The following is a 22,562-nucleotide window of genomic DNA, read 5'->3' as shown; positions in this document are numbered from 1 at the left end:
AGCCAGGGTGATGCAGGGTCAGGGTGGAAGGCCCAGGGGCAGGCCCTGAAGCAGGAGTTGGGTTGATGGATGTGGCTGGAAGCTAGTGATGGCAGAGGGAATGGGGTGGTGGCTAATGAGGCCACTGGGGTAATGGGCCAAATCCTGCAAGATCCTGTAGGTCACAAGAAGTAGTTGGAACTGCATTCTGAACATATGGTAGGAAGCCATGTCAGAGTTTTGATCAAGGGAAGTGAATTCATATTTTTAGAAGACTCTGGCTTCTGTGTCAAGACTGGATAGTACAGGTATACGAGTGGGAGGAGAGAGGCCAGTGGGAGGCAGTGGATCCAAATAGCACTGGGAGTGGTTCACGTTAGAGTGGGAAGAAGTTAGGGAGCCGTATAACTTTGATGGAGCTCCTCAGAACTTACCTTGAGATATTAACCAGATAAGAGTATTCTCTATAGTAAGTAGTTCAGTGGCTGGTGTTTCAGTTATCTGTTGCTGCATTATAAACCACTCCAAAACTTAGTGGCTTGTGATACCTCTATCTTTTTTGATTCTGTGGATTGACTGGGTACTACTGGGTGGTTCTTTGTTTAGTAGGCTGAAGGCTGGGGTCACTCATGTGCTGCATTAACCTGGAATCTAGTTTGGGATTGGAATGACCAGAAGAGCCTCTCTTCTTCTAGAACCCATCTCCCTGTGGCCTCTAGTCATTTTTTTTTTTTGAGACAGAGTCTCACTCACCCAGCTGAAGTGCGGTGGCACAATCTCAGCTCACTACAACCTCCGCCTCCTGGGTTCAAGCTATTCTTCTGCCTCAGCCTCCCAAGTAGCTGGGATTACAGGCATGTGCCACCACGCCCAGCTAATTTTTGTGTTTTTAGTAGAGACGGGCTTTCACTATATTGACCAGGCTGGTCTTGAACTCCTGACTTCGTGATCCACCCCCGCCCCTCGGCCTCCCAAAGTGCTGGGATTACAGGTGTGAGCCACCGCTCCCGGCCTGCCTCTAGTCATTTTAACTGGTCGAGTTGGACTCTCAGGAGGGGGAAGTGAAAGCAAACCACCAACTGTCTTAAGACTTAGACTCAAAAGTCCCAGATAGTTACTTCTACTACTTTCTGATTGGTCAGAGCCATTCACAATGTCCATCCAGCTTCAGGGGTGGGGAAATTGACACTGCCTTTTGGTATGAGGAGCCACTTATACCTATAGGGATGGAGGAATTGAAAGTGACTATATTTAGAAATTACATACCACACTTTTCAGTTTTACTTTGAAACTGACTTTAAACCTTGGTAGAATTCAGTTGGCCTTTGAAAATTTTGGTGTCCAATTTGGGAAGGTGTGAGAGCAAATTATAAAGGAAGGACTCTTGATCTTTTTTTATTTAACAAAGTTATTTTCTAGGTTAAGAGCAAACTGATTCTACAGAAACAACTCAGGTTTTTAAACTTCGTCCAACCCTTGGCAAACAATTTTATAAATGTGCCTTTTAATCTTCCATCTGATTTCTTTGCTACAAAGCCCTAATTGCACATGTTCTGTTACTACATGACTGAGAGCCCTGGAGCATCCGTCACTGAAGAGCAACATATTTCCAGTCCAGCTCTTGGGGTTTGAAGGGAAATACATAAAATCCACCAGGTCTGTTAGGATACCTTCCTAGGGAACAGAGGCCTCATCCTCACTGAACCCCTGGTAGGACCTCTCTGCTACTGAGATTTATTTTAGGGATAATAATCTATATCACTCCCATTTTTGTCAAATTTATTCACTGAAAAAGAGATTGCATTAGTCCATTTTCACACTGCTGATAAAGATATACCTGAGACTGGAAAGAAAAAGAGGTTCAATTGGACTTACAGTTCCATGTGACTGAGGAGGGCTCAGAATCATGGCAGGAGATGAAAGGCACTTCTTACATGGTGGTGGCAAGAGAAAAATGAGGAAGATGCAAAAGATGCAAATGAGGAAACCCCTGATAAAAACCATCTGATCCCATGAGACTTACTCATTACCATGAGAACAGTATGGTGGAAACTGTCCTCATGATTCAATTATCTCACACCGGGTCCCTCCCACAACATGTGGGAATTATGGGAATACAATTCAAGATGAGACTTGGGTGGGGACACAGAGCTAAACCATATCATTCTGCCCCTGGACCCTCCACATCTCATGTCCTCACATTTAAAAACCAATCATGCCTTCCCAATAGTCTCCCAAAGTCTTAACTCATTTCAACATTAACCCAAAAGTCCGCATTCTCAGGTCTTATCTGAGACAAGGCAAGTCCCTTCTGCCTGTGAGTCTGTAAAATCAAAAGCAAGCTAGTTACTTCCTAGATTCAATGAGGTACAGGTATTCAGTAAATACAGTCATTCCAAAGTGGGAGAAATTGGCCAAAACAAGGGGGTTACAGGGCCCATGCAAGCCTGAATTCCAGCAGGGCTGGAAGATGGTGGCCCTCTTCTCACAGCTCCACTAGGCAGTGCCCCAGTAGGGATTCTGTATGGGGCCTCTGACACCACATTTCCCTTCTGCACTGCCCTAGCAGAGGTTCTCCATGAGGGTCCCACCCCTGCAGCAAACTTTTGCCTGGGCATCCAGGTATTTCTGTACATCTTGTGAAATTTAGGTGGAGGTTCCCAATCCTCAGTTCTTGACTTCTGTGCACCCTCAGGCTCAACACCACATGGAAGCTGCCAAGGTTTGGGGCTTGCATCCTGAGAAACCATGGGCTGAGCTGTACCTTGGCCCCTTTTAGCAACAACTGGAGCAGATGGGGCACAGGGCACCAAGTCCCCAGGCTGCACACAGCATGGAGACCCTGGGCCTGGCCCATGAAACCATTTTTACCTTCTAGGCTTCCAGGTCTGTGGTGGTAGGGGCTGCCATGAAGACCTATGACATGCTCTGGAGACATTTTCCCCATTGTTTTGGGGATTAACATTCCGCTTCTTGTTGCTTATGCAAATTTCTGCAGCCAACTTCAATTTCTCCTGAAAAAATTGTTTCTTTTCCACTGCATTGTCAGGCTGCAAGTGTTCTGAACTTTGAAAACAGAATGCTTTTAACAGCACCCGAGTCACCTCTTTTTTTGTTTTGTTTTGTTTTTTTGGTTTTTTTGGGATAGAATCTCACTCTGATATCCAGGCTGGAGTGCAGTGGTGAAATCTCAGCTCACTGCAACCTCTGCCTCCTAGGTTAAAACGATTCTCCTGCCTCAGCCTCCCAAGTAGCTGGGATTACAGGTGTACACCACCACACCCAGCTAAGTTTTGTATTTTTAGTAGAGACAGTGTTTCACCATGTTGGCCAGGCTGGTCTTGAACTCCTGACCTCAGATGATCTGCCCACCTCGGCCTCCCATAGTGCTGGGATTATAGGCAGGAGCCACCATGCCTGGCCTTCAAGTCACCTTTTGAATGCTTTGCTGCTTAGAAATTTCTTTTACCAGATACCCTAAATTGTCTCTTTTAAATTCAGAGTTCTACAGATACCTAGGGCAGGGGCAAAATGCTGCCAGTCTCTTTGCTAAAACATAGTAAGAGTCACCTTTGCTCCAGTTCCCAACAAGTTCCTCATCTCCATCTGAGACCACCTCAGCCTGGATCTTATTGTTCATATCACTATCAGCATTGTTGTCAAAGCCATTCAACAAGTTTCTAGGAGGTTCCAAACATTCCTACATTTTTCTTTCTTCTTCTGAGCCCTCCAGACTGTTCCAGCCTCTGCCTGATACCCATTCCAAAGTCATTTCCACATTTTCGGATATCTTTTCAGCAACACCCCACTCCTGGTACCAATTTACCGTATTCATTTGTTTTCACACTGCTGATAAAGACATACCCAAGACTGGGAAGAAAAAGAGGTTTAATGTGACTTACAGTTCCACATGGCTGAGGAGGCCTCAGAATCATGGCAAGAGGCAAAAGATACTTCTTATATGGCGGTGGCAAGAAAAAAATGAGGAAGATGTAAAAGGAGAAACCCCTGATAAAACCATCAGATCTCATGAGACTTATTCACTACCATGAGAACAGTATGGGGATAACCAACCCCATGATTCAAATTATCTCCCACTGGGTCCCTCCCACAACACATGGGAATTATGGGAGTACAATTCAAGATGAGACTTGGGTGGGAACACAGAGCCAAATCATATCAGAGATGTATTTCAGAAACTCTATATACAGTAGTAGTTGGCCCTGGTGGCTCTTTGGATAACAGAGCGGTCGTATAATATGACCCATGTATGTGTTACCTACTTGATACTAGTGCTGGTTGATTTAGTGAATGTGTTGAAGGCATAATATAGACAAAGGGAAGCCTAGAGAAGCTGCAAATCCAGTGTTCGGTCCTGCATCTCACTCACTCAAATGAGTTAAAAATTTTTTTTAATGACTTCAAAATTTTAAAATTATTATTTTGATTTTAAACAGCTGGGGTTAGTTTTTTATGCCTAGTTTTATGCAAAGGTGTCTACAAACTTTGTATTGAAGTTTGAGCTTTCCAAATTAGTAATGCAAAAAGACCAACTTTTTGACACATAAAAATATACTGATTATATATGGAAATTAACCAATCCTCTGAGTAATTTTATTTCTATATAACCAGTGTTTCTTTCCCATAGACGTCCTTGCCATCCAGGAAGGGATTTCGACACCAGACCACCAAGTTTTTGTATCGCTTGGTGGGATCAGAAGATATGGCTGTGGACCAGAGTATTGTCAGCCCTTATACCTCTCGGATCTTGAAACCTTATATCAGGTATATGGAGAACTAGAGGTCTGATGTCATGTGTGTCGTGAGGGATAATGATGGTGGTTTCTGTGCCCTGTTCTCCTGTTGGAGAGAATAAAGATCACAGACTGTGAGCAGCATTGGCAAGGACTGAGTTCTGTGCTTCATCTCCATTTTCTTCCTTTGTTTCAACTCTACTTCTTTGCAGAGAACATGGTCCTTTGAAAGAAACTTAAAAAGCAAGAATAAATTAACTGAAAGATTGCTTTGTGATTATCATAATCATTATTTTATTTTATTTATTATTATTTTTTGAGACAGACTCTTGCCCTGTCACCCAGGCTGGAGTACTGTGGTGTGATGTTGGCTTATTGTAACCTCTGCCCCCAGGATTCAGGCAATTCTCCCGCCTCAGCCTCCGGAGTAGCTGGGATTACAGGCATGCACCACCAAGCCCAGCTAATTTCTGTATTTTTAGTAGATACAGGTTTTACCATGTTGGCCAGGCTGGTCTCGAACTCCTGACCTCAAGTGATCCACCTGCCTTGCCCTCCCAAAGTGCTGGGATTACAGGCATGAGCCACCGGGTCTGGCCCTCGTTATGTTATTTTAAATACTAAAGCCGTATATATTTTTAGTAGTCTGAAATGAAAAACTATGAAAGATGTCCCAGTTGAGCCTCCATCTGGACTGTATGTGGGACAGTTTCCAATAATGCTCTCATTGTCCAGGCAATGAAATGGAAGCTGAGCTTGATAGAGAGGTTCCAGCAGTGTCTGGCATTGTCACTGAGAGCACATTATTGCTTTCGTTACACTACAGTTGCCCTGCAGCTTCATCATCACCCTGACCCTACATGCCGGCACCACATTCCTGGGCAGACACAGTGAAAGGCAATTTGTGAGCTGCTCCAAGCTCACTTTGCCTCTGGCGTTCCCCAACTACCCCACAAAGTTGGGTATTCCCCCTTCTGGCCTCCAAGGCACTGGAGATGCAGCCTTGTGTCTGACTCCTCAGGGTGAATCTGATGCAGTTTCTGTTTCCTCACTTTGTTCATTAAGGCACTTGGCACAGTCCCTGGTAGGTACAGAGGGCTTTGGCCTGATGAATGTTCAGAGTGAATTTTAGATGTCATACCATAAAAGTATAGCTATAATCAATCCAGCTTCTGTGTAAAACAGTGCAGGTTACTTTAAAGTTTCAAGCAGATCAAAGAGTTTATATGAGTCAAAAAGCTAGGAATAATACCAGGTATTTTTCTTGACTTGAATTTGTTTATCTTCTGTGGTACCGGAGGCGTGATTATGAAACAAAGCCACCCAAACTGCAACTCCTGTCACAGATTCGTTCCCACCTGCACAGGAACGACCCTCGCTGGACGCCGGAGCCCGATGCACCTCTCGATTACTGTTACGTGCGGCCAAATCATATCCCAACGATCAACTCCATGTGTCAGGAGTTTTTTTGGCCTGGTATGTTCCCCCTCCCAAGCCAGGAAGGTCATTTTTTCTGTACAGTCCATTCTGGCAATTTTTTAAATTAGTGTATGTGGTATCCTTAAGATTTTTACTCATGATTTCATTTAGTCTCTGCTAACATAAAAATATTGAAATACAAATACCTCTTGCTTTCCTACAATCTAGAAGAAGCCAGCAATAAATAGTGTTTTTGTTTGTTTCTCTTCCCTGTTGGTCTCTGCTTCCAGAGTAAAAGATTCATCCTGTTTTGCTTCTCCATGTATTTAGATACCAGGTAATGTCTATCAAAGATACACAGATTGGTAGCTTGGGCGTGTTTGGACACTTTGGTTTTTGGCTTAATAATTCTTTATGTTTTGTTTATTTAGCTGTTCCTTAGAGAGTGTTAGTACAGCCAGAAGGTGTTTTTTAAAAGCCAAATACCTTGATCACGGACTGTGAGAATAAGGGTAAACCCAATATGATTTGTCATCTTACCAGCCTTAACAAAATTGCTTCTGAAGACCAAAGTCATCAATTAAAAGAACACATTTTCATTGCTAAATATAAATGTGTTCTTTGTGGATCTGCTTTCCCACGCTTCCTTGAAACCTAAAGGAAATAATACATGTTTTCCAGATGTTAGATAGGATTTCATCAAGATTAGAGCTGTGTCGTCTTTACTGCCAGATAATCACATAACCGTGCATGTGGTGGCAGAGCTGCACTCATTCTTTTGGGAGTCATATTTAGCCAAAAGTAACATTCTGGGAGCGTCTCCTGCTTCCTGCCCTTATGTTAGGTGCCTTCCATACATTATGCATAGAACCATTTTTTACTTATGTATTGTGAAAGGTAGCATTTGTACAAAAGAGCTTATAAATTACACATGTGGGGTAAAGGATATGATAGAACACGCTCAGGGGATCTTCACTCAACCCTGTCAGGTCTAGGTATGCTCTTCATCTTACACATTGTAGAAACAGAGTCTTCGAGATATTTTGAAATGTGCCAAGCCACACATGGTAGAGGAGGCTTAGTTCAAAGCCAGCTGTGTCCAGTTCTGAACCCATGCATTGCTACCTACCCTATTTTGCCACTCTTCTTTTAACATATGTACTTAGAAAATACTATGTTAATTTCGATATTTTCTAAAATTCACTCTTATTTTTATGATCTGGATGTGTGGTGTCTATGGTAATATCTTTACCTCCAGTTTTGGTGGTTTTTTTTAGCATGCAGGTGTAGCTATACATACATGCTGAACAGCTTGGTGTTCCTTAATTCTCAAAGGCATGTGGTTTGAGTCTCTGATCGTTTCTTTTCTTTAGGCATTGACCTGTCTGAGTGTCTTCAGTACCCAGACTTCAGTGTGGTTGTTCTGTATAAAAAAGTCATCATTGCCTTTGGCTTCATGGTTCCCGACGTGAAATACAATGAAGCTTACATTTCATTTCTGTTTGTCCACCCTGAATGGAGAAGAGCAGGAATTGCAACTTTCATGATCTATCATCTGATTCAGGTAAGTGGTCTATATTTGTGATTTATCACCTGCATCTGGACTCCCCTGAACAGGGGAGGAGGAATGAAGCTGAGCTAGCCCTTCCCAGTGTGGCCCAATGGAATGGTTTCCTTGGAAACCAAATTAAGAAAGCCAGTCATCGACATTCATGATATTGTTAAAGCAGACAGACAAAACTCTCCAGTCCTCTAAAATAAGATTATTATTCAGACCCAGGTTTCATGGAAACCAGTTTGTGAACATGTGTAGTTAATAAAACGAGAAAATACCAAAAGCAAGATCTTTAGGGTATACTATTCATATTAGTAATAGCTACTGCTCAGGATCATCACCTTCACAACTCAGAGAAGTGAGAGTAGAACTATTATTTTTATTTTTTTAAGTATTTGTAAACATTTTAGCACAGCTGTATCAATAAGAATATGTATTTATTTTATTTTTATTTTTTTGAGGTGGGATCTCACTCTCACCCAGGCTGGAGTGGCACAGTCACAGCTCACTGCAGCCTCAGCCTCCTGGGCTCAAGTGATTCTCCTGCCTCAGCCTCCTTAGTAGCCAGGACCACAGGCGTGCACCACCATGCCCAGCTGATTCTCTGTAGGGACAGGGTCTTGCTATGTTGCTTGGACTGTAGTCCTCCCATCTCACCCTCCCAAATGCTGGGATTACGGGCAGGGGCCACCGTGTCCAGCTACATATTTTATTATTACTGATAGTTTTTAATTTTACTATCACTGTATAAGGTTGATATGAACCTTCTAAGATTTGATTCTAATATTGAATTGTAATTTATCCTTTGATATATTTATATTACCTTTGAAGAAAACATACCATACACCAACATGCAAGGATTTTTTTCCCTTAGAATTTTGTTAAGTCAACTTTTACTTAGAAACCATTTGGTATGGAGGATTATATGTTATGCAGGCAAGATTCCTTTTAAAGTGAAGATGAAGATGATAAAAGTTGTTTCTCCAGTTTTTAATGACACTTGCTTAATAATTCCCAAATGTTGGCAGGAACCTTGAGAACCATTTTCCTAGAAATTGCTTTCTTCTCTCCTTAGGCAGTGACTATGTAAATCACTGACTGAGTAATTAATATGTGCCACTTTGTGGTGGTGGTTCTCTCTTGAGAGTTTCTTAGTTATTTATACAACACTCCCTTTTTCTGCCCCATCCCACCCACGAATTGATCTCTCAGCATGCATCTTTTTAACCTAGGAGAGCACTTAGAGGATTTGCTGCCTTATCTATCACTGGTAAGGGTCTGAAGACAAGACAGGAATAGTAGTGTGTATGTTGGGGGGGTGCGGGTGAGAGCTGGCACAGAGTCAGTCCCTGCTGAGTGTTGGCGAGGCCAGTGGAGGAGTGGTTCATCTTTGCAGGTGGGCACCTTCTCCCCAGCCAGACCATACACCTGAGGGCCCACACATAGGCAGCACCCAGTCGCTAGTACTCAGTGATGGCCACGGTGAGATCACATGTACTTGCAATCTAGCAAACACTAACGTGACCCCACAAAATTTGCTTTAAAAACTCACAACGTGCTCTTGTCCCTGGCATACTAATAAGTGCTCTCTTGTTCTAAAAATGCCTATGGATACACATGGAAGTTAAGCAGAGAAAGCAGGTAGCTATCAGATGACCCTCAACAGAGGAGTTCTTAGAGGCCTGAGAGAACCATGGGTTATAAATCTCAAGGACTGTATCAACTTCAGTAAGTTCTTAAATTCTATGACCTTTGGGACACCTTACTCTCCGTAGCTGATTAAAGAATCAAAGGACTTGCCTTGTGTTGATAGAATGATTGTTACTCTTTTCCCCTAAGAGTAGGTCAAAGCTGAATGTAGAAATCTCAGTCATAAAAAGCTAATTCTGTCAGTTTTGGAGGTGGAAGGTGGACTTTAGGATTCGGAAGGTCTATACTGCTGAGGGCCTCAGGTTTTATAATTACCGTCTTGATATTTCATGTTTGTGCATGTAATTTAACAAGTCTAGTAAAGGAATTTTTACAGGTTTTGAGGAGGTACAAGATAACATCTAGTTTTAAAAAGCAAAACTTATTTTGTTCTATATTTATTCAAGATTATCATAGTGTTGGGTATTGAAGTATTTGACATATTTAAAGGTAATTGAGTTATAAATAATAAAGTTCACAATAATTATATCCCCATTGACCCTTTGCTTCAAAGAAAAATTTTTAAATGCCCAGAATACTATCAGTTTCCTTAAGTCTTGTGAATGTTTTGATCAGCAGCAAAATGTCATTCTGTTTCCAGCTGTTGCTAGGTGTTGCCATGTCTCGGCCTCGGTCTCTGATTTCTCTGGTTTCCATAACTAACTGCCTACGCTGAAAAGTGCTTCTTCACCTACTCATTTTCCCTCAGGCTTTTCCATTTTTATCTGTATTTTTCCACTCTTTTGGCAGACCTGCATGGGCAAGGACGTAACGCTTCACGTCTCAGCAAGCAACCCTGCTATGTTACTGTATCAGAAGTTTGGATTCAAGACTGAAGAATATGTATTAGATTTCTATGATAAATATTACCCATTGGAGAGTACAGAGTGTAAACACGCATTTTTTCTGAGGCTCCGGCGCTGATGTGAATATAGCTTCCCACAGAGAAATGCACGAATTATTGGAGAACAGGTCTTTGTGAAGACCTAAAGGCAGTGATTGATTTCACAGGGAGCTCTAGTCTTCTCTGTGATTACATGGTCCTTCAAACCTCCCAACCAAAGTGAGAAAAGTGGCATGCAGTAAAATAAGCAGTGAGCAGCCCTTTAGCAAAATCACCCTCCAGTCCTTCCTGGAGATGCCTTCAGACAGCATCTCAGACTTCACAGTTAAATGAACAATGTTGTCCTCCATCCACCTGACAGTTTGTCATAGTGAAACAGCATCTAACCTGATGCTCTTGGAGAGAGATAACCTGTCTGTCCTAACTTAAAGAATGAGAAGATGTGGGTAGCTATTAAAGATTCAAGCAGTCCCAAAAGGCACTGTCCTGACATGGGATGATGAGAGATTATGAGATGATTTCATAAAAGGAATCCAACCCGGTGCCCGGCCATTGATGTATTGTCATTGAATCCAGGAGGATTTCTAGGGCACTGAAGTTTTGTTTCTTTTGCTGACTTTGGTTACAGTCAGAAAAAATAAACTAGTTGTTTGTGTCTACATGTTCTACCTGTTGTACCTGTTAGCATCTTCCTGCAGGGACTTTGGCCCATGGCCTGGGAGGTTGGTTTGGGATTGGGGTTGTTGGGCAGCCTGCCATTCACCTGGCCTATCCTGGCCCTTCTCATGCCCAAGACAGTTGTTTCATAGGAGTGGAGGTGTGGGTGATGCAAGTAGAACCTTCTGTAGATGTACCCTGTATGGTCTGCAGGACTGGATTGTTTGCTGTGTTTGTGGCTGTTGGAGATAGACTGTCAATCAGGTTGTTTGTGATCCAACGAGAACATTTCCAAAGGTATCAGATGTTCTCAAATAAAAAGCTTTCTTTGCACAACCCATGACCAGAGCTTCAATCTAGTCAGTTTGCTTTCAAACCCTCTTAATTAAGATCAGTGGTTCTTAACGTTTTGGGATACGGATCACTTTGAGAATCCAAAGAAAGCTGAATACGCTCTAGAAAACTGTCATGCACATTTAAAATTTTGCATCAGGGATCTGTCAACCACAAGTTAAGAACATGTGTTCTAAAAGCTGTACTTGGAGCCAGCTCAAATTCCTTTGTGTGAGAGAGAATGTGTTGAGCTCCCACGTTAAGACAGTCTGGAAGCTCTTTAGTCACCTGAGGAAACAGTTGAGGCTCCATTTCATTTGTCAGAGGAACTGTAGCAGCACTGTCTCATTGCTTTCTTTTTTCTTTACCTCCCACCCTGCCTCCCAAGTTTTCCTTCTCTTTGAAAGGTTTTTGTTGACAGAGTGGATTGTAACACCACGAAGTAAAATTGAGGAGACCACATTTCCACATCTGTACACCAGCTTGTAATTGTTGTATGTGAATGTGAGGCATTTGTTGTTGCAAAGCGAGGGGGCTCAAATTATTATCTCTGTAACTTCAAGGAGCTCAGGAAAGCTGTGATTCCCTTTACTGACTCTTGTGTCACGTGTTTTTAAACTATGAGAAATTAAAAAATAAATCCTTTTCTTTTTTCTTTATTTTTTACTTTATTTTTTTAAAATTTTGAGACAGGGTCTCACTCTGTCACCCAGGCTGGAGTGAAGTGGCACTGGTGCATTCTCAGCTCGCTACAGCCTCCATCTCCCAGGTTCAAGCCATTCTCCCCCCTCAGCCTCCTGAATAGCTGGGACCACGGGAACACGCCACCACGCCTGGCTAATTTTTTGTTTTTGGTAGAGATGGGGTTTCACCATGTTTTCCAAGCTGATCTTAAACTCCTGAGCTCAAGTGATCTGCCCGCTTTGGCATCCCAAAGTGCTGGGATTATAGCCATGAGCCACTGCACCCAGCCTATGAGAAATTTTAGTCGTGCACAAAGAGAATAATGGCACAGATCCCATCACCCATATTCAACAATTGTTGAAATTCTATCTCATTTGCTTCATTTATCCTTTTGTTTTTTTTGCTAAAACATTTTAAGGTACATTCTAGATATATAATTTTACCACTGCTTACTTAATAGGTATTTCTAAAAAATAAGGCTATTTTCTTAAATAACCTCAGTGTGCATTATCACTCCTCCAACAAGATGAACACGTTTAGAATAATCTAGTAGTCAACCTGTAGTCACACCTTTCAAATTGTCTCAGAAATTCCTTTTACAGTTGGTTTGTTGGATCAGCAGCCAAGCAGGGTCCGCATAAGTGACTTACTATCTTATCTCCACCGCCTGTTCATCTAGAGGGCCTCCGCCCCATTACTGCCCTGCCACTGACAACATTGATTGTTCTGTGGCACGTCCCACGTGTGGGTTGTCTGTTGCATCCTTGTTGTGTCCTTATTGGGGCAGGGCTGACTGGATGAGGTAAGGAGTGGACCTGTGCTTGCCTCTTTAGCCAAGGGTGGGGACAGCTGACTTTCCCTGCCCCACCCCAGTCCGTGCTTGGGTGTTGGGGCAGGGCCATTTTCCAGGGGTAGGCTTGGTGGCCACTGTGTGTGAGGTAGCTATTGGTTTTGACCTGCCTTTCTCTCTGGCCTTTCTCCTGAGCTAGACCTGTAGCAAACCCTTAGCTAGTCCTCTAGAAGTGAGCGTCCACAGTGCCAGGCTTGGGGCTGGGTTACAGAAGAGCCATGTTTTGGTGGATTTATGATAAAGATTTACTGTGAAGTTTCAGAATTTCATGTAAGGACGAAGGCTTGTTTTTTTTCATGCCATAAAAGTGAGAATGAGTTCTGACAAGCTGAAGAACTTAGCCTTCAGTTGTGTATTCCTGACAGAGTCTGGATTGTCTCCTAAGAGGTGGCCTGGGGTAGCCAGGTGGGCCTTCAGGATACCCAAGGTGGTGTAGGAATTCTGATTCTTTTTCTAGGGAGATTGAGCTCTATTTACAGCAGGATGTTTAAGAACCAGAAACATAATTTTGAATTTTCTAAAGACAGTTAACGTATTTTTCATAAAGTTTCCATCACCTAAAAGCGCACTGCCTTGGGACCTTTCCTGGAACTGTCTCCTGCAAGTGGCTTGGTGTCTTCACTACAGCCCTGGGGAGAAGCATCCAGGTTGACCCCCACAGTGTGGGGTTGTGTTACACAGTATGGTTAAGGATATCCTTCAGGTATCTAACAGCAGGAAGTTGCAGTAAAAACATAATGTACCTCAGTACTGGGAATGGCCAAGGGGTCATGAGGCTGTTCATTAGTACACACCTAACTCACATACTTGTGAGTTCATTAGTACATACTTGACTCTGAGAAATGGTTTACAGTTATTTATGAGAAACAAGTTCACAGTCTTAGTGAATGTCATGCTTCAGCTTCCTCTTCTGTAAAACCGGGTTGATAGGACCCACCTCACAGATCTGTAGTGACAGGTACAACAAGGTCAAGAAAACCACCAGTGGAGGACCCTGAATTCTAAGCCAGGGAGTCTGGCGCCACAGCCTGCAGCCTTCCCTGCTCTGGCTAAGCCTTGGGGAGGGCGCTGGGAGGTGGTGGTGGGGAGTTTAGGGGGTCTGTGTGTGTCTGGCTTAGTACTACCCCCAGTGCTTCTTAGAACCTCACAACATTATATATAGGTTACCCTATGCCAGAGGAATTTCTACAAAAGTAACCAAATACTGCAGTAAAATTTCAGTTATATGAGCTAAAGAAAAGACTCATGGCTGCTTAGGTAAGAGGCTGGAAGGTGGACAGTTTGTGTTGTCACATATGGAATGACTCCAGGTAAACCCACATGTGTAAAGGGCAGCTCAGCCTTTCCCTGTAGCTTTGCTGCTCATATAAGGTAGAATTTTATTGCAGGTGACATCAGAGCATGGATCTGAAAGGCCACTGGCCCAAGCATGATGATGAAGTCACTTAGAAACCCAGGAGACCCAACAAACATCCTGTCCAGCAGAGCAGGTCCCAGGTGTGTCACATGTGAATCCCCTCAGCCCTTGGGACAGCCAGAGCCCCTAGGGGGTTGTCTCCATTGGGTGTAGTCAGTAGTGTGCTGATAAATGTCTGACCATAGACTGGGGGTTAGGTGGGAAGAGGGGGAGCAGTAAACCAAGCCCTGATTTGTAGTGTTTGCTGATTCCATGGTAAAATACTATTACTATGGCCAATTTTCTTTTTCTTTTTCTTTCTTTTTTTTTTTGAGACAGAGTTTCACTCGTCGCCCAGCCTGGAGTGCAGTGGCGCGATTTCGGCTCACTGCAACCTCTGCCTCCTGGGTTCAAACGATTCTCCTGCCTCAGCCTCCTGAGTAGCTGGGATTACAGGCACGCGCCACGATGCCCAGCTAATTTTTGTATTTTTAGTAGGATGGAGTTTCACCATGTTAGCCAGACTGGGCTTGAACTCCTGACCTCAGGTGGTCTGCCCACCTCAGCCTCCCAAAGTGCTGGGTTACAGGTGTGAGCCACTGCAACCGGCACCATGGCCAATTTTCAAGCTACCAATGTGATATCACTAAACCCAGAGGCAGAAAGGCATGCACAGTAGCCACTATTATATTGTATTTCTGTCACACAGAAACAATAGGTGGAAGTTAACGTGGAAAGCACAGGTAATAGTTACAAGCAGATAACTGTCATGTAGTAAGTTGTTTTGTTTGTTTGTTTCTTATAGAGATAGGGTCTTGCTATGTTAGCAAGGGTGGTCTTGAACTCCTAGCCTCAAGCAGTCCTCCCACCTCAGCCTCACAAAGTGCTAGGATTACAGTCATGAGCCACTGCGCCCAGCTGACATTTAGTAAGTTTTGAGTGTTTATTTTAAATATGATTGATTTAATTATATATAATTTAACTTTTAATAATGACTTTGGAAAACTAACCATCAGCTCCTGCATGCCGTCACCTCAGGGCCGGGCAGAATGGGGTCTGATGGCTTGCATGGTGGTCCTACAAGCAGCAGACGTGAGCAGCTTCTGCAGTTCACCACATGCTGCCCACAGTGTCAGCCTGGGCAAGGGTGGAACTGCCTCCCAAGGAGTTCCTGTGCTGCCAGGAGTAGATGGTGGGGTGGACTAGGAAGGTCAGGGAGGCTTTCTGGAAGCCCTGGCAGGCCCAGGTTGCAGCCTCACACACACTGGATTGTCTGTGGCTTTTGTAGCTTCCAAGCTGGCTGCAGGGAGACCACTGTACTGAACACATTTTATGGCTTAGAGCAGTAGTCCCCAACTTTTTTGGCACCAGAGACCAGTTTTGTGGAAGACAGTTTTTCCATGGATTGGAATTGGTGGGGGGAATGGTTTCAGGATGATTCAAGCACATTATATTTATTGTGCACTTATTTCTGTTATTATTACATTGTAAAATATAATGAAATAATTACACAAGTCACCATAATGTAGAATCAGTGGGAGCCCTAAGCTTGCTTTTTGCAGCTAGGTGGTCCCATCTGGGGGTGATGGGAGGCAGTGACAGATCATCAGGCATTAGATTCTCATAAGAAGTGCACAACCTAGATCCTTTAAACATGCAGTCCACAATAGGGTTCACACTCCTGTGAGAATCTAATGCCACCGCTGATCTGACAGGAGGCGGAGCCCAGGTGGTAATGCGAGCTATGGAGTGGCTGTAAATACAGATGACGCTTCGCTCACTTGCCCACTGCTCACCTCCTGCTCTGCAGCCCTGTTCCTAACAGGCCACAGACCAGCACTGGTTCATGGTCTGGGGGTTTGGGACCCCTAGTTCAGAGCTTTCCTACCGCTTAAAAACACATGACTTGAAAAAAATTCTTTTGGATTCATATTCCATTCACATTTTCACAATTACATTACATTTGTCCATTAGAAAAAAGATGGACTGCTAAGACTCTTCTAATTTCAACTCTTAGAAATTTTCAAATTTTAAAGAAAGGAAGGTTAAATTTTTTGAAATTTTTTTATTTATTTACTTATGTACTTATTTTTGAGACGGCACCTCACTCTGTTGCCCAGGCTGGAGTTCAGTGGTGCCATCTCGCTGCAGCCTCCTCCTCCAGGTTCAAGCAATTCTCATGCCTCAGCCTCCCGTGTAGCTGGGATTACACATGCATGCCACCACACCCGGCTAATTTTTTTGTACAGTGGAGATGGGCTTTCACCATGTTGGCCAGGCTGGTCTCGAACTCCCAACCTCAGGTGATCCACCTGCCTCAGCCTCCCAAATGCTGGGATTATAGGCGTGAACCTCCATGCCCAGCCAGGAAGGTTAAATGTTTTGTCACCTACTTTTGTGAATGTTTCTCATTGATGACAGTCAAGAACTAGAAGAGAGAATTGTTAAAAACTCCTGATTAGGGATTGTATGCAACCATTTCAAGGGTAATATCTGATATGTTTTAAATGTTCATGAAAACCAGATCAAGTTTCTTATTAAAATATTTGAAGAGAATTTATTTGAAAATGATATATAAATTCAATATTTAGTACATTATATTAGTTTATCTCTCCTAAGAATGTAAAAATGATTTTCTTCACTAAGCTCTAAGTGGTTGCATCCATCCCTCTGTTGTGTCCAGTGTGTGGCACAGATACTCTTTTATTTGTGTCCTGTGATACAGAGAGAATGCTGATGGGCCACCTCTGCCATCCAGCCAAAGGACATTCGCAGAACCATTGTCTCAGCAGCTCCATGAGGTGGTACTATAAATGCCTCTATTTTATAGAAGAGAAAAGTGAGGCTTGAGAGGTAAAGAAACTCCTCAAAGATGCACAGATAGTAAGGTAGGGCTAATGGTTAGAGAGTAAGCCAAGGCTAGGCCACAGATGGAAAGGATTGCAAGGGAATAGTCTGTGTTTTATTTTATTTTATTTTATTTTATTTTTTTGAGACAAAGTCTTGTTCTGTCGTCCAGGCTGGAGTGCAATAGCGCAATCTCGGCTCAGTACAACCTCTGCCCCCCAGCTTCAAGCAATTCTCCTTCCTCAGCCTCCCAAGTAGCTGGGATTACTGGCATGAGCCACCAGCCTATTCTGTGTTCTTTAAGGCTTATGGCATTTGTAAGCTATTTGTTTTTAAAGACAGATCTATCTTTAAAAATGGAAGCAACTTGATCAAAATTATGTTACAAAATTTTGAAACCATTGAAGTTTAATGTCAGATAAAAAATTAAATTTAGAGAACTATGTGAGAGGCCACATGCTGATGCCTCTCCACATTATATTTCACTTGGCAAATAATAATGCCTTTATTTGCCAAAATGCTGCTTGCATCAGTGTCTGCAATGGCTCTTCTTTGCAGGAGTAGGTGCTGTTGTCTGTATCAACCAGATTTTGGGCTCCCTGGGAGCTGCTCTTGTCCTCCCCAGCATTTGGCCGAGGCCTGGGCACATAGAGACGCTCAATTGCCAAGATCCCCAAAGCAGTGACAGCTTGTTTCTGTAGAATAAGTCCTTTGGACAGCTTACCGCTTTCCTCCCCTTCCCAGAGAGCTAAACAAATGCTTCCCAGCCTTGCCCTGCAAAAACCCCAACATGGAAGGAGGCACCAGCTATAACCTGGCAAGAACTCATGTCCTTTGACGTTTCATTGTTAAAAATTACAGGTATGGGCCATGTGCCATGGCTAACACCTGTAATCCTAGCACTTTGGGAGGCCAAGGAGGGTGAATCACCTGAGGTCAGGAGTCTGAGACCAGTCTGGCCAACATGGTGAAACCCTGTATCTACCAAAACTGTAAATATTAGCTGGGCATGGTGGTGCATGCCTGTAATTCCAGCTTCTTGGGAGGCTGAGGCAAGAGAATTGCTTGAACCCGGGAGGTGGAGGCTGTACTGAGCTGCGATCGTGCCACTGCACTCCAGCCTGGGCAGCAGAGTGAGGCTTCGTCTCAAAAAAAAAAAAAGCGTGTATGTTATATTCTACTCTGCACCACCAATCTGAAATTTTATTCTTTTCCTCTCAATGAATATTCAAGGAGTTCAAGACAGACCTGTTTTCACTTTGAATGATACTTTATAATTCGTTTTATTTTGAGAAAGAGAATTTTGAGATGAAATGACAGTTGAAAGGCAAACATACTACTAATATGTTCACATTTGCCCAAAATGTCTAGTATTCCAGTTAAACTGAATATTGCTCAAGGCTCAAGTGAAAAGATATGTCTAATGAAGGACATTAGGCTCCAAGTGGGATGAAAAGCAAAAGCCTGATCTTAGAGGATCTTGAGGAAGCAAGGATTGTTGGCATCATAGCCCCTGTGGTTAAGCCTTAGGCTGTGGCCCCATGCCTCTGAGTATAGTAGTTGCTTACCACTGAGAAGCAGACACTACTCAGCTCTTCCAGAGCCAGTGCTAGGCTGAGCTTGGTAAAAACAGCAAAGGCCACAGAGCATTAAGCAGACAATATTAGGTGCTAAAAATACAAAAATAATGGAAGCTCTCATTTCTGAACTCTTCTTTCTCCAGCTGCTCTATGAGGTGGTCCTGTAATTGCCTCTATTTTATGAAGAGAAAACTGAGGCTTGAGAGGTTAAGTAACTCCCCAAGGATGCACAGATAGTAAGCAGAAGATAGCATCTAAGTCCAGGCTACCTGGGCCTCTCAGCCAGCCTCCTCCCTGTCTGCAGAAGTGTGTAAGATGTAGGAGGAAATCATCTGGAGGCCAAAGAGGCCCCTGAACCCTGAATAGGGACCCACAATTCAGAGCCCAGCCATATACTTCCCTTTCACTTTGCTGGTGGGACCGCTAACCTCTTGTTTAGATATTTGTTTGCTGGTCTCCCAAGTCAGAGTTCTTAATCTGAGGTGGTTGTATGCAAAAGCAAGTGTATATGAGTATGAGAGTATGAGTGTATTTCTGGGGAGAGGGCCTGAAGCTTCTTTAAAGGGGTACATGAGACAAATAGTAGCAATTAGCCCTGTTTGGATGCAGACTTGAGGCCAGGCTTGGTGGCTCACACCTGTAATCCTAGCACTTTGGGAGGCCAAGGTGGGCAGATCACCAGAGGTCAGGAATTTGAAACCAGCTTGACCAACATGGCAAAACCCCGTGTCTACTGAAAATACAAAAATTAGCTGGGCATGGTGGTGGGTACTATAATCCCAGCTACTATTTGGGAGGCAGAGGCAGGAGAATCGCTTGAACTCAGGAGGTGGAGGTTGCTGTGAGCCAAGATCGTGCCACTGCACTCCATCCTGGGCGACAGAAAGAGACTCCATCTACAGAAACAAAACAAAACAGATGCAGACTTGAGGAGGAAACTTTCTAGAGCCAGCTAGATAGTTGAGGTAAAGGTACAAAGTTTTGACTCACCAAACGATAACTTTAAAATGTTTTAATTTTGACATAATATCAGGCTTAAGGAACAGTTGCAAAAGAATTAAGAATTTCTGAGTACTCTTTACCCCAGTTCTGTAAATGTTAATATTTTACACATTTGCCTGTCTCTCCTCTCTTCCCCACACACACACTTGCTCATACACAGACACTTTTTTTTCTGAACCAGTTAAAAGTAAGTTGTAGATATCATGCCCATTTTACCCTTAATATTTTGGTGTGTATTTCTAAAAGCAAGGAATGTTCTTACCTAACCACAGTACAATGATCAAAGTCAGAAAGTCAGTGTTACTATCATGCTGTTATCTAATCTATAGATCAAATTCAGTTTCACTAATTGTCCTACTACTGGCCTTTATGGCAAAAGAAAATCCAAGATCCAGTGTTGCATTCAGTTACCATGCTTCTTTAAGCTATAATCAGGAACTGTTCCTGAGTCTTTTTTGACATTGATGTTTTGAAGAGTACTGGCTAATTTGTAGACTGTCCCTGAATCTGGGTATGTTCGCTGTTTCCTCATGCTCGTTGAAATTTGCTTTTGTGACCTAACGTAGGCTCTATCCTGGAGAATGGTTCATATGCTGAAGTGAAGAATGTGTGTTCTACAGCAGTAAGATGAACTATGCTGTAAATATCTGTTAGGTCCATTTAGTCTAGAATGGTTCATATGCTGAAGTGAAGAATGTGTATTCTACAGCAGTAAGATGAAATATGCTGTAAATCTCTGTTAGGTCCATTTAGTCTAGAATGGTTCATATGCTGAAGTGAAGAATGTGTATTCTACAGATGAACTATGCTGTAAATATCTGTTAGGTCCATTTAGTCTAGAGTACAGTATTAGTCCAAAGTTTCTTTGTTGATTTTCTTTCTAGATGACCTCTTCAATGCTGAATGTAGGATGGTGATGTCACCAATTGTTGGAGCCTATCTCTCCTTTTTGTTTTCTCAAAAAGGCATTTTCAGACCAATGGAGCTTATCTCTTAAGCTCTAATAATATTTATTTTATATATCTGGGTTATCTGGTATTAGATGCATATATATTTATAATCGTTATATCCTCTTGCTGAATTGATATCTTTATCATTTATTAATGGCCTTCTTTGTCTCCTTTTATGGTTTTTGACTTAAAGTTTATTTTGTCTGACATAAGAATAGCTACTCTTACATGATTTTGGTTTCCATTTGTGTGGAATATCTTTTTCCATTTCTTCACATTCAGTCTTTGTGTATCTTTTAGGTGAAGCAAGTTTCTTATAGGCAACATATAGTCAAATCTTGACTTTTTTTTAAACCCATTCAGCCAGTCTATTTATTTATTTATTTATTTATTTTTGAGATGGAGTTTTGCTCTTGTTGCCCAGGCTGGAGTGCAATGGCACAATCTCAGCTCACTGCAACCTCTCCCTCCCAGGTTCGAGCAATTCTGCTCAGCCTCCCAAGTAGCTGGGATTACAGGAATGCACCACCTTGCCCAGCTACTTTTGTATTTTTAGTAGAGATAGGCTTTCACCATGTTGGTCAGACTGGTCTCAAACTCCTGACCTCAAGTGATCTGCCCACCTCGGCCTCTCAAAGTGTTGTGATTACAGGCATGAGCCATTGTGCCTGGGCAGTCTATATTTTTAAATTGGGGAATTTAAGCCATTTGCCTTCAAGGTTATTATTGGTAGTAGGTGAGAACTCCTGCCATTTTATTAATTGTTTTTTGATTGGTTTGTATATCCTTTGTTCCTTTCTCCCTCTCTGGTTGCTTATCTTTGTGATTTGGTGGTTTTCTATAGTAATCATGTTTGATTCTTTTTTTCTCTCTTTCTCTCTCACTTGTGTATCTGCTCTACCAGCAAATTTTGGACTCTCATGTGTTTTTATGATGATAGGTATTGTCTTTTCACTTCCAGATATAGGATTCCGTTAAGCATTCCTAGTAGAATTGATCTAGTGGTGAGGAATGTCCTCCATTTTTCTTGTATGGGAAAGACTACTACTCCTTTATTTCTGAAGGATATAGCTTTGCTGGGTATAGTACCCTTGGTTGGCAGGTTTTTTCTTTCAGCACATGGAATATATCATTCCATTCTCTCCTGAACTGTAATGTTTCTGCTAAGAAATCTGCTGTTAGTCTGAAGGGGCTAATATGTGACTTCATGCTTTTCTGTTACTGTTTTTTAGAATTTTCTCTGTCTTTGACATTTAACAATTTCACTATAATGTACCTGAGAGAGGATATTTTTGGGTTGACTGTATTTGAGGACCTTTGAGCATCCTGTGTCTAGATGTCTATATCTCTTCCAAGACTTGTGAAGTTTTCAACTATTTTATTAAACTGGTTTTCTTTGCCTTTCCTCATTTCTTCTTCTGGGACTCCCAAAATTCAAATATTTCTTTGCTTGATGTTTTCCTGTATGTCATGTAAACTTTCTTCATTCAAATTTCTTTTTCTTCTTTTCTTTTTTTTCTTTTTGACTGACTGGATTATTTCAAAAGGCTTGTCTTCAAGTTTAGAAATTCTTTCTTCAACTTGATCTAGTCCATTTTTGAAGATCTTATATTTTTAAATTTCATTTAATGAATTATTCAGTTCCAGGGTTTATGTTTGCTTCTTTTTATATGTATATATCTGTCTATCTGTTTAATTTCCCATTCAGATTATGAATTGTTTTCCTAATATCTTTGTTTTGTCACCTGTGTTCTCTTATATCTCCATGTGTTCCTTGAGATCTTTATTTTGAAATCCTTTTCAAGCATTTAATACATTTTCTTTTCTTTGTGTTCTGTTACTACAGAATAATTGTGTGGTTTTTTTTTCAAAGGTGGTGTATTTCCTTGCTTTTTCATGTTTCTTGTGTTCTTATGTTGATATCTGTACATCTGATGCTTCTTCCAATTTTAAGGAGTAACTTTTATAGGAAATTACTTTTTCCTGTAGATGTATCTGTAGTGTCAGTGGGTAGGGTACTTTG

The 22,562-nt window shown here is 42.2% G+C and overlaps 1 protein-coding gene across 4 annotated transcripts in view; it reads left to right on the top strand.

The window, feature by feature from the left end:
* Positions 1-10,899, top strand: part of KAT14 (lysine acetyltransferase 14) — a 40,237-nt gene extending 29,338 nt beyond the window's left edge. For 2 of the 4 annotated variants that reach the window (XM_064376653.1, XM_021673569.2), the window contains exons 7-10: positions 4,628-4,764; positions 6,100-6,209; positions 7,526-7,716; positions 10,147-10,899. In XM_064376653.1, the coding sequence (XP_064232723.1) occupies positions 4,628-4,764; positions 6,100-6,209; positions 7,526-7,716; positions 10,147-10,320 (612 nt within the window). In that variant the 3' untranslated portion in view covers positions 10,321-10,899. Of the gene's footprint in view, positions 1-4,627; positions 4,765-6,033; positions 6,210-7,525; positions 7,717-10,146 lie in introns of all 4 variants that reach the window. The other 2 variants (XM_012474646.2, XM_012474637.2) reach the window with 1 other exon arrangement.
* The last annotated feature ends 11,663 nt before the right edge of the window (positions 10,900-22,562 follow it).

The sequence above is a fragment of the Aotus nancymaae genome, unplaced genomic scaffold, assembly GCF_030222135.1.
Source record: "Aotus nancymaae isolate 86718 unplaced genomic scaffold, 86718_ANA_hifiasm-v0.15.2.pri h1tg000001l, whole genome shotgun sequence".
Taxonomy (NCBI): Eukaryota; Metazoa; Chordata; class Mammalia; order Primates; family Aotidae; genus Aotus; species Aotus nancymaae.
This window is presented reverse-complemented; position numbering and strand designations above follow the sequence as displayed.